Raw genomic sequence first — 11482 nt, forward strand, 5'->3', positions numbered from 1 at the left:
CAGTTGAACAGTCTTAAATTGGAGAGTGAAAACATTGGAGAGGCACAATATCAATACAACCTTTACAATTTTTGTAGATGCAGTGTAATATTCAGGCAGATTAAGGCAAAACGGGCTATCTGGAGTTAGATTAATCCATTAGATGAAGACTAGAAAAAAACAGTTGTACCTGTGCACATTGTACTACATCTCCAGGAAGTACACAGGTTCTACTTTCTATAATGTCAATACTAAAACAACACTAAATTCTAAGATTTATGAATGATTTCTGAAAACACTGATGCGGTCTTCATCTGAGTGCCTCATTTATCTCCATTACAAACACTTGTAGGGAAAAACAGAACATTTTTAGCGGATATGTCCAGCAGCTGGCATGAAACCATGTATAAGCACTGGTTGCAGTATAGATCTACTCTATAAATATTAAATACAGCATTGACAAAGAAAAGGAGGGACTGTAATTTACTGTCAAGCTGATTAAGGTTTGGTCCCATTTGATCTCCTCGTGGGCAGAGAAGTTCTGTTAAAAAATAAATAAATAAATGTCCAAAAAATGTCAACATATGTCCAACACCAACATCACACAATATCTGTTAAATTGCCACAAAAATACAGCAGAGCTGATAACACTTGTGACAAACATTAGCTGACATACTGTTGAGTGAATTAATTTTTATTACATGAAATTACATGCAGAACACTGTTGCCATGATTCTTCTATCGGTGAAAATTGCGTTAACCTCACTGTTGCTCCTCTGGTGCAACTCTGGTGTTTCCATTGTTGCTATAGCTGAGCATGCAGAGCTGATGTCATTTTAACTTTAACAAACTACAGAAAATACACAACTTAACAAGAGAAAATGGCCCCACACAACAGAAATGCAGCAGATGTGCTGAATGTTACATACGGAAATACATGTTTTTATTTTCCTTGGCATATTGTTCTGATGAGATGGAGACAGCTGATTAAGGTATAAGATATATAAATATGACTCGTACAACCGCACTAATGCAACATCTGAAAATGGCAATATGTGAGAGCTACATACTGTCCTGGTGACGCAGGTAGATCTGGATACACACAGACCGTGTGTAAGGTATGAGTATTGCTATCTCAGCTCCTCTTGGAATAAAACATTTAGCAGCATTTACCATTTTACAGAGTGTGCATGTGCACTGAGACTTGACACGTTCAATATCATAGATAGTAGCAGGTAACAGTCATGATGTCAGATTATGTTCAGATCCGGTCACAAGTAACTTAAAACTGTGGTTTGAATAGAAAAACTACAAGCAGGGGATGAGTGTGTTTTTCATGTGATTTTCCCTCTATGGCACAGTGGCCATGTTGAGGCTGTCAGGGTGGATGTCCGGTATGGTCCTCTCTGGTCTGAGACACACCGCCAACCTCTGTGGGAACAAGACAATTGGAGAAGAAGGCTCATTTAAAGGAAAATGTGTTGAAAAATTCATGTTTTCTCTCTCTGTTCATCCACTGACCTGCTTGAGAGATCCAGGAGTCCACACCAGCTTATAGACCATGTAGATGGGGATCCACATGAAGGAGGAGAAGCCAATGATGTATCCCACTGTGATGCTCCAGTCAGGGTACTTATAGTCAAACAGCGTGAGGGGCGGTGCTTTCAGCAGGGAGCTCACTATAATATACTGAGAACAGTTCGGATACATAACATTTCCAGATTTGATATTTCCATATATGCTAATGTAACTTTTGCATTCTTGCATAAGACATCATATTGGGGAAGGGTAATACACCTGTCACACTACAAAAGAAATATATAAAAGAAGTCATGATGTCAAAAGGGAAAGAGAGATGGATCCAAGTAAGAGCAAGGATATTAAAATACATGTAAAGGAGTGTTTAATAAACGTGCAGTAGAAAAGGGTTTGAGTGAAACATCTCAGATAGGGGTGGGGGTCAGCTGTTTGGTGACTGTGGCCTTCAAAGGCCACTGGTCCAGTCATATTTAATCCTTAGTCCAGTCTTCCTTTGATCTTACACCAAGCTTTCTGTCGCAGTCGACTACTGCCCAATGATCGGACTTAAGTGGATGACACTCATTTGATCTTTTTCAGGAACATGTTCAAATATTTTTATTGCACTTTATTGCAAATGTCAGTCAGAATATTTCATATCTTACCGCTAAAAATGCTGGACTGATGGCAACCCAGCACACCTTCCAGAATAATCCCGGAGCTTTGCCCAACATGGCCTGAACATCACTGCTAAATCTGTTGATACCTGAAAGCAACAAAATAAACACTTGCTGGTAACATGATTGATTCAAAGGGACTTCACATTACATTGCAGGTAGAAGAAACCAGTCAATCAATAATAATCTCTTGTTTACCGTAGAACCATGAAACCGCAATGGCCTCTAGGAAACCCACAGCTATGATGGAGCATCCTACCCCGAATTCCTCCAGCAGCTTCACCACATAGGCGCCACCCTGTCAATAATATTTTACACTGACTCATAACATCGTCAATCATCACTCATTTTTGTCATTCATGTTAGCAACAATGAATTCAGAAGTACCTAAACCTTACAGCAAATGTGATTGAGGATAGCTGTTTGAACTCACGAGGCTCTGAATCTTTTTCCTCTTTGGATAACAGATTTAACAGTGAAAAACTTACATTTGTAAGGGTGCTTAGAGAGCCCAAAAAGCAGACAACAACCAAGCACAGCACAAAAATTTCCCGCCTGTGAGAGAAATGATCTGGGTATTCGTCCAGTACAGCAGTGATGATTGCCTCCAGCCCACCAAACTGAAAACACACAGAGAAAGTTCAAAGTATGGAGCATTACGTTGTAGCCTGTAATGTTTCAGTCAGCATAAGTTATTTAATTGATCTGGACATTACTACAGAAATGTATACAAGCCTACATTTGCAAATTTGATGTTAATAAAGAAACAAGAAGATGATGTTTTTGTAGAAATGAATTTTGTAGAAATTATGAGCCTTACATGAGTGTTTCTGCTATTAGTCACTACTGACTTTATAGTATTTAATCAGTTTGTACCGTGCTGTCCAGTCCCAGCGTGATCATCATCACAAAAAAGATGATTGCAAAAAAGGTTGAGCCCATCATGTTTGCAATGGCCTCTGGGTAGGTGATGAAGAGTAAACTTGGTCCTGAAAGCATGAGAAGATTGATTATAAAGGGACTGTTTTCTGTCCTTTTCATGATTTGTAATTATAAAAAGCTAACCTTTATCCCTTGCTACATCCTCAACCTCCACATTCCTCATCTCCGCCATGTGTCCCAGCACCGTGAAGATTACGAACCCGGACACAAAGCTGGTCAGACAGTTCACCAAACTGGTAACAATGGCGTCACTGTTTAGGAAGAAATTAAAACCTGTTGGAGGACATGCAGTGTAATAAATGCCATTCATATTGCTTCCACCCTAATTTTTCATTTCTGTGACCCTTCTGACCTTTGTTTAATGGGTTTCTTTGTATTTCAGGTCTTCAGGTTTGTGGACACAGCTACTGTAGCAACCATAGACATACTGCAACAATACTAATGAGGAATACTGACGGATGTGTGTTCATTAGAGATATCTAGCAAATGTAAACAGTCTTGGAGTGATTACCAAGTGTCCGTCAGCAGAATGCTTTTAGTAACGAAAAATCTTCCATCTCCAGGAAGGCTCCACAGAATTAGCCATCAATGATTTTAATACATAAATATCTAAACATCTAACATTAACACTCATTCTCGTAAAGGACTTGCAGCACTAACATATGTTTCTGCTAAGTACTTCTTCTTCTTTACATTAGAAAACACACTGATTTGAGGCAGAATTGGCAGTTTGTCAGGTACTTTGCACTGCAGTTGTAATGCAATAAAAAGGAACATTTAATGGTAAAGATACATGTACTATTTATTTCGTCTTCCAAAACAAAATCCCTCACTAATAACTGTAAAACAACTGAGGCATTTATCTGGAAGTCTGTATTGAAAAACATTGTTATCACCCACAGGAAGAGGCACATTATTTCATTATTCAATTTTGTTTTTTTTTATATGTCTGTGGAATATTTTTAATGGGTCTCAGAGCGAAGAAACAGCAGCATTCACTTCCATTCATGATCTGCGTGTTTACTACTGTTTCCTCACATGCCACTCTGCTCCACTAATGTCATCAGCCGCTCACACTATTAGTCATACTGGGAGTGTACATTTCAATTCCTCCTGTGTGCAGCTTGGCATTTATATCCACCATGTACTATTCACCACTCCTGCCTCTGATATCACTGTCTGACCACACCATCTCATTTCATACATGAGCAATAAATCCCACAGCTGCTCTTAGAGAGTTTTGACCACAAACTGGACGCTCAAGTCATTCAATCCAATACTGAAATTCAACAGGAGGTGTGATTTCTTATCACACAGTGCAAAGAGTGAACAAAGGTCTTAGCCGTTTTATTTTGGACCCTTGGCCTCCTCTCGTGTTCAAGCCACAAACGCAGGTTCGCATGATTCAGCGAGTCGTAGGTCCACATTAAAGCTCAGTTCTCACCGATAGCAGTTATTTGTGAAAGGGTTGTAGCTGGAGAGAGCCAGGAGCACCCCGAATCCGGGCCCCAGAGAGAAGAATATCTGAGCGGCAGCATCCACCCACACCTGGAAAAGACAGAGAGAGAGAGAGAGAAATAGACTTTACCTGGCTGGAACTCTAAACTGTACTTCTGGGATACTATAGTTTACTATGGGCATATACACAGCATCAGAATTCAGTGTTCTTATACAGATTAGAATACATGTTTTCCGATGAGTGATTTAACGTCACCCCCCAAATCACATTAATAAGACCTCTAAATTTTCATTTTCTAATTTGTGTTCTAATCCCTCAGCATTAAATTTCCCAAGCAGAGAGGTGTTGTATCAGTCGTATAGAAATCTAGTTGCCACGCAGCTGTACGCAGGGAGATCTGAAGAGGAGCATGCGTTCGGCATTAAAAAGGAGAGGGCAGCGCTGGATATTGGTGAGTGAGACAGAAAGGGAGGCCTTTGTTAATGGGCAGAAAATCTAAACCAATTATGCATCTTATTATCCTGCTCTGTGGCTTATTTATGCATCTCATTTCATCTCATCCATATTCCCCTCCAACCAAAGCACTCAAACAGGTTTAGCAAACAACCGCAGTGAGCCAGAGAGAAGGATGAGGACGTTTAATAGATCTGAAAATATATATATATATATAGGCAGACTCTCAAGGGACTGGTGGGTAGAAATTAATGAAGGCGTATATCAAACACATCTAGATCTGCTGACATCCAGACCTACAGCAGTATAGTAATCAGGAACATATAAATGTTGGCAGCCAGAGTTGCATTAACCATACATTTGTACTTTTGGGAGAATTCACTGAGAGGAATGGTGGACAGAAGAGATCAGTGAATGTAACGAACATTAAAAGTAACTGCTTTTTGAAAAGGATTACAAAGACATGGATTTACACATCTGTCAAAATAGGTAAGAATAACAACAACTCAACTATGGAAAAAATAACATACAAGCATGTCTTTGTTGTTAAATCAACATGCAGTGATAAACTATTTCCCCACCGGTTCTTTTATATCCGTATGTATATCTGTGTCTGTGTCTTTTCTCTCATCTTCTTTCATTTCTATCTTTTCTTTTCATATGATTGATCTACATGTCGGGCGGAGCACCTCTCACGACTGAAAAACGATTCTGTAATTATGCACATTGCTTTTAAATGAATGATTTGGATGATTTAGATTAAGAATACAAAGTAAGATTCTCAAGGCACCAAACGTGTGGGGCATGTTTTTTCTTGTTAGAGATGAATGGGCTGTGTCCTTTTCTCACAAACAAGCTGACTGGCCAACTTTGTACAACTCACACTGGTCTCCAGCAGCTTCCCCCACTGTGGTTTTAGGTAAAACACAACACCTCTCCAGGCTCCACGCAGAGTGGCGCCTCGAATCAGCAGGATGAAAAGCACAATGTAGGGCAAAGTGGCGGTCACCCAAACTACCTGGTGTGGAAACAGAGAGATGGGAGAACTAGAGATTATGAATATGTGATTAAAGTAAAGAGGATACGCAATAATCTTCTTTCATTGTTATGGTATTAAAGCAGCTCCAATGCGTTACCTTCCCTGAAGTCTTCACGCCCTTCCAGAGGCTGAAGTATACAATGGTGAAAATAAGAAAAAGGCAGAGCATCAACTGCCAGCGAACACCCCCGACGTTCTTCAGCCCCGAAGACTTGTGGATCTCAAGAACATTCCTCCTGTGAGCATAAAACACATCACACTTTCAGCACACAAGAAAGCATTTCCCGTACAAAAACCTATTTGTGTAGAGTCTTACTGTAAAGCTATTTATATATGTGGTCTCTGTTACTCACACTTACATGCACTTACGTGTAAAATTCCTCTGCTGGAGACCTGGAGGAATTCGTCCAGGTGATGTTGTCCTTGCCAAAATAGTTTGTGCAGTCGGGGGTATTCCACACATTGTCGCAGTTTGTCCAAGGCAAGATGCTGGAGAAAGAGGAGTAGAAGTAGAAGAGGGCCCAGGCGATGATGGTGTTGTAGTAGAAGGACACATACAGAGCGATGATACAAATGGCATATCCTATACCTGAAACAGAAGAGAAAGATGTGAGAGGCAGAAGTCACCTGCTGTGAAATGTCTTTGGAGGTACATTTAAAGTGATCAGACAACTGTATTGAGACACAGATTTCTCCTGGTAGCCAGATTTCATCTGAATATCAGCTGCACAGTGTGAGGCCTTACCTTTGAAAATGGGACAGATGTGTTTCCATATGGATATGGCTCCAGTTCTGTGGAACTGCCCCAGTGCCAGCTCCATGTAAAAGAGCGGCACGCCACCAAAGATGGCCATCAAAATGTAGGGAATCAGGAAAGCACCTGCACAGAGATTTATGAGGGTACATGATATGTAGGGTTTTTACATGATGACTGTTAGAGCTCCATCTCATGTGCAATGACAAAGTGGGGACGTTCTTAAACTCGAGCATGAGGACTTGAACATGAATTTAAAAAATGAAATTTGAATGAAGAGTTTTAAGTTTGCTAATTAATCCGCTGTGTAAATTGTGGTTTACATTATATTTCAGCTCGAAGGAAGAATTTAGCAGGATGAAAAGCTTTGTTTGATCAAACTGTGTACATGAACACGACACTGACTCACTTCTGAAACTCTTTCTGTGTATTCCCACTCAAAATAATACTCACTCATAATCCTCTATTTATTCAGTTTTTTAATGTTGTTTTTATTTTATTTATGCTTCTGTGTTTTTAATTGTCTTCAGTTTATTCCAAATCTTGTCTTAACGACTTTTTTATGTGCAGAACTTTGAATTGCCTTGTCGTTGAAAGGTGTTAAATGAATAATACAACCCCATTGGCTGCTGTAATGTAAATATGACGCTTAGTTGCTGATGAAGTGTTGAGTACAGCACAACCTATTCCCATCAAAATACATTACGATTTAACCAATCTGTGCAGAAAATAATCATTATAAAATAGATATTTAGAATATGGTATAGACAGTTTTCTGTCATAAAAACGTTGTCCTGATGAATTTCTCAAGCTCCTGTACTATAAGAAATATTTGACAAAAAGTGACTAATGATAAACAGATACAGACTTTGTCATAGGAAACTTTTTAGTGGTGCGAAGGTTACAGATGCGCACTTCAGCACCATGGACAGTTTCTGCAGCCAGATGCGTCACTTCAATCAGTTTTCTCATTGATCTAAAATCATCTCCAGCAGAAGTCGCGAGACTTAATTGATTTAACGAATCTTTAAACATACCAAGTGTTTGCCAAGTGGTTCCACATATTAGATTTCGATTCACACAAATCCTGAGTTATAAAACAAGACACACTGGCCTGGTTTAAAACCTCTGAACCACTTACCGCCACCGTTTTGATAACATATGTACGGAAATCTCCAAACATTTCCCAGGTCCACCGCAAAGCCAATGACAGACAAGAGAAAATCCATCTTTTTGCTCCACTTGTCCCTGGAGTCCGTCTGCGTGATGGCCGGCACTGGGACCGCGTTGTTGGAGGTGTAGCCGGGGTTCGGGGAGCCGTGGTGGGTCAGACTGCCGGCCATGACTGCTGAGTCCTGTCGGGGCATCGGACTGTGAAAAGTCAGCCAGAGTAGCAGCTCCACGGAGAGGAGGATGTTTCTCCTGTGATGATGACAGGAGCGAGTGGGAGGAGTTGGCGGAGCTGCTGCGGACACTTTGGGATACCTGTTTGTGCAGAAAGACAGCAGAGAGGTTTTGTAGCTACTGACAGCAGCCTTGAACAACCCTTTCATCCAAAAAGTTGATCTAGAGGCCCCATGTGTTACTGCTGATCAATAACATTGACCGTTTTATGGCAGCTTTGTAGTTTTAGTGGCATATTGGCATAGATTGACATTTTCACTACAAACCAGTGGGTTAACCAGCCTCTTAAACTGACATGACTGCAGCTTTGCTCAGTTTTACGGTTTTATTTCACTTTGATTAACATATGAGTCTTTGGCAAAGCCCCACTGAATTAAAGTTTACCAGTAATTTTAACAACAGGATGTCCTGCAAAGTGACTGCGAATGCACCATTTTGCAGAAATCATCTTCATTGCTTATTTCATTCACACAGTCACAGAACGTATCACGTTATCAAATGGCCTTTTTCAATGAGATATCTTAGTTCAATTTGGTTTCTGATACCATTCCAACAATATGTGAAAAATACTGATCAATATTCTGTGAAATCCTTTACCTGTCCAACTGGAGTTCATGGTATGACATAATTTAAGTCTGTTGAAGCAACAGGTTGCCCAGCAAAGTAAACACTGATGGTGCAGTATAATGGTTACCAAGATGTACCCATCTATGGATGTATGGTCGGCTTTTCATCCGTCAGTAACATGATGTGACATGTAGAGCTCATTATTCACACAGTCACAGCTGCATTTTTGGCTCTGCAGTTTGTAATTGGAGGCTAATATATGATTTTCAGCTGGGTTTATGTGCCTTTTTTCAAAGGAGCTTACATTCAGACATGTTTCAGGATCAACTTGAGTTCTGGCACTGTTTGAATAATATACAAAAAAAGATGATTAGAATTGAGAAAGGAATCTCACCACAAGATCCATTTAGTAGCTGTTCTGCAGCTTTCGAACTTTGATGATGATGACAATCTTTTGCTGCTTCTACGAGCTGCCAGGCCTCTAAATGTAAAGCTGGCTTTTAACATGTTTAGTTTCAGGGAACATCTCCATTTTTCAATGTATGTTTCATAAAGTAAAGTTTATATTTGAAGCACCTTTTCTGGATCAGACCTCACAAACTGCTTCACAATAAAAGACCAAAGTAAGATTAAAAAAACATGACATAAAAGTAATAAATAAAATCGAGACACAATAGATAAAAGAAAAACTAGAGAAAAGGTCACATTAGTAAAGAGGTTAAGATCCTGTTTAAACCAATGAGCAGGTAGTCCATCTGAACTTCTAAAAGTTCTAAAAGCTAAAAATAGCAGCTTGAGCCATCTTGGCTTCCTGATCCCATGTTAATATAGTTTGGTGAAGACAGTGGAATAGAATCACAGCAGCTTAACTGCACTCATTAGGAAAAACCTGATAAAAAAGACATTGTAATCAAATCCACCGCTTTTAGCATTGAGCACTTTGAAGAGGCTGCTAACTAGATATTCAGAGAGCAGCCGTCACGCTGGTCTGCGAGCGGAGAGAGTGCATCAAATGGAGTTACTCTGGTAAATGGATATGACACAGAGATAGGACATCGAGCGCCATTGTAAAATTGTCACTTAAGAGTCAAGTGGCAGCCAAACTGTCCTGACCCGGTGTCACATGACCTGTTTGCCTCATCACCTGAAGCTGGGAAATGGTGAAATGAAGATTGTTTGATAACTGTTATAAGATAGATAGATAGATAGATAGATAGATAGATAGATAGATAGATAGATAGATAGATAGATAGATAGATAGATAGCCAGAGCGAGGGTGGAGAAGAGTAAACAATCAGCTGTGGTTGCTCAGCTGAGGTGGGGGGCCCCTGGGGGCCCAAAGCCTGACAACATAACAACAAACCATATAGCACTGGCCTTCTCTAACATACAATCCTGTCAATCTGCATTGGCACACATGGGCAGAAGAACATCAGGCTGACAGGAGCCTCTTCCACATGCCCTGGTGCCTGTTAGAGCATGTCGACTCTAATCACACATGGACATGTGCATGTTGGCCCTGCCCTCAAACTCCACCAACGGGCAAACGGACATGGATATGACACAGCATTTTCATTTCTGAAATGTATTATTTTATTTACTTTTGAATTCCCTGCACCCTGTTGAGCCCTTTGCTAATTCTCCCTGCTCACGTTCCTGCAGATTATCGATTTGCCTCTTCACTGCGAATAAATGCTTTCGTGTGTTTGTTTTGCGCCAGCACTGAACTGACAAACACATACAAATAAATGCTGTTGTTTTCCCATTGACAAGTAAGTAGCAGGAAGCTGCAGAGGAGCTCTGGTGTGCTGTTTACTCAGGCAGAAATCCTGGTATGGCATTTAACAAGACATGTTACCATCTCATATTATCTAAAGCCACTGCAAGGTGTGAGTCACCCCAGCGAGGGAATCCTGGGTTGTTTGTGAGGAAAATAAGGGAAAAAATGGATCCATGCAGTCGAGAACACATGAACTGCTTTTATATCATCATTTTAAGAAATAGTAATATGTCAGGTCTCAACATGTGATTAGGACTCAGGGTTTAGGACTGGGACGAGGAATCACATCTTGACATGTTCATGGATTATTTTGGTTCTGAAACTATGAGAGGAGCTTTGGGGTGGGAATGGGGGGGGGTCCACTCCTGCTCCTCTCAGTCTGTCATCCTGTGTTATCCCTCCATCTTTTCACCACCCGATCTAGCTGACAGCTCAGTCCTGCAGGCAGAACTGGACTTACGGCCCAAAGAAACTCCACACTCCAGTGCACTGAAGCCCACCGACGCCTCCTGCCCATGTTCTGACTCAGATGCTGGTTTTCCTGAACACATTCTCACTCATACGGCTTGAACACACTTGAAAACTGCTACAAGATGAGGGTTCTTATTTAAATGAAAGCTGAAAAATCATAGTCCATATGGGGTTATTCTTTCAGAATCAGACATGGCATGGTTGCCATCTTCTGGACAATATGTGATATAGCTTCTTTTTTTTTAACCATTATTAGGAATAAGTAGAATTAATCATAAAACAGATCAAATGTCTTTAAAAGAACAAACTAATTTATTAAACTCATTATTCATCAGTGTTTATTCTATTTTAATGTAGAGAAGCATAATAACTCTGGTCTCAACATATCCTCACCATTGAATTTTCACCCTATGTGCCCAAAGTTTAGAATTTTTCCTGA

The 11482-nt window shown here is 40.3% G+C and overlaps 1 protein-coding gene across 1 annotated transcript; it reads right to left on the bottom strand.

Annotated features, from left to right (window-relative positions):
- Positions 1-1329: 1329 nt before the first annotated feature.
- slc6a4b (solute carrier family 6 member 4b) lies at positions 1330-8188 on the bottom strand. The gene is made up of 13 exons (XM_070833672.1): positions 7963-8188; positions 6813-6947; positions 6437-6656; positions 6165-6303; positions 5912-6046; positions 4561-4664; positions 3240-3367; positions 3051-3163; positions 2663-2794; positions 2373-2472; positions 2163-2263; positions 1501-1668; positions 1330-1410 (listed from the first exon to the last, which is right to left on the bottom strand). Exons 1-13 carry the CDS (start codon positions 8186-8188, stop codon positions 1330-1332), a joined length of 1782 nt encoding a protein of 593 aa, XP_070689773.1.
- Positions 8189-11482: the final 3294 nt, after the last annotated feature.

This window comes from Pempheris klunzingeri, chromosome 7, assembly GCF_042242105.1.
Source record: "Pempheris klunzingeri isolate RE-2024b chromosome 7, fPemKlu1.hap1, whole genome shotgun sequence".
NCBI lineage: Eukaryota > Metazoa > Chordata > Actinopteri > Acropomatiformes > Pempheridae > Pempheris > Pempheris klunzingeri.

Bases quoted from the DNA above. Each gene is read 5' to 3' on its own strand.
- slc6a4b (XM_070833672.1), bottom strand. From the start codon at position 8,188: ATGCCCCGACAGGACTCAGCAGTCATGGCCGGCAGTCTGACCCACCAC. The intron at 6,304-6,436 runs GTAAGTGCATGT...TTATGCTCACAG, and splicing joins CCAGCAGAGGAATTTTACAC to GAGGAATGTTCTTGAGATCC. The intron at 1,411-1,500 runs GTCAGTGGATGA...TTGTTCCCACAG, and splicing joins CTCCTGGATCTCTCAAGCAG to AGGTTGGCGGTGTGTCTCAG.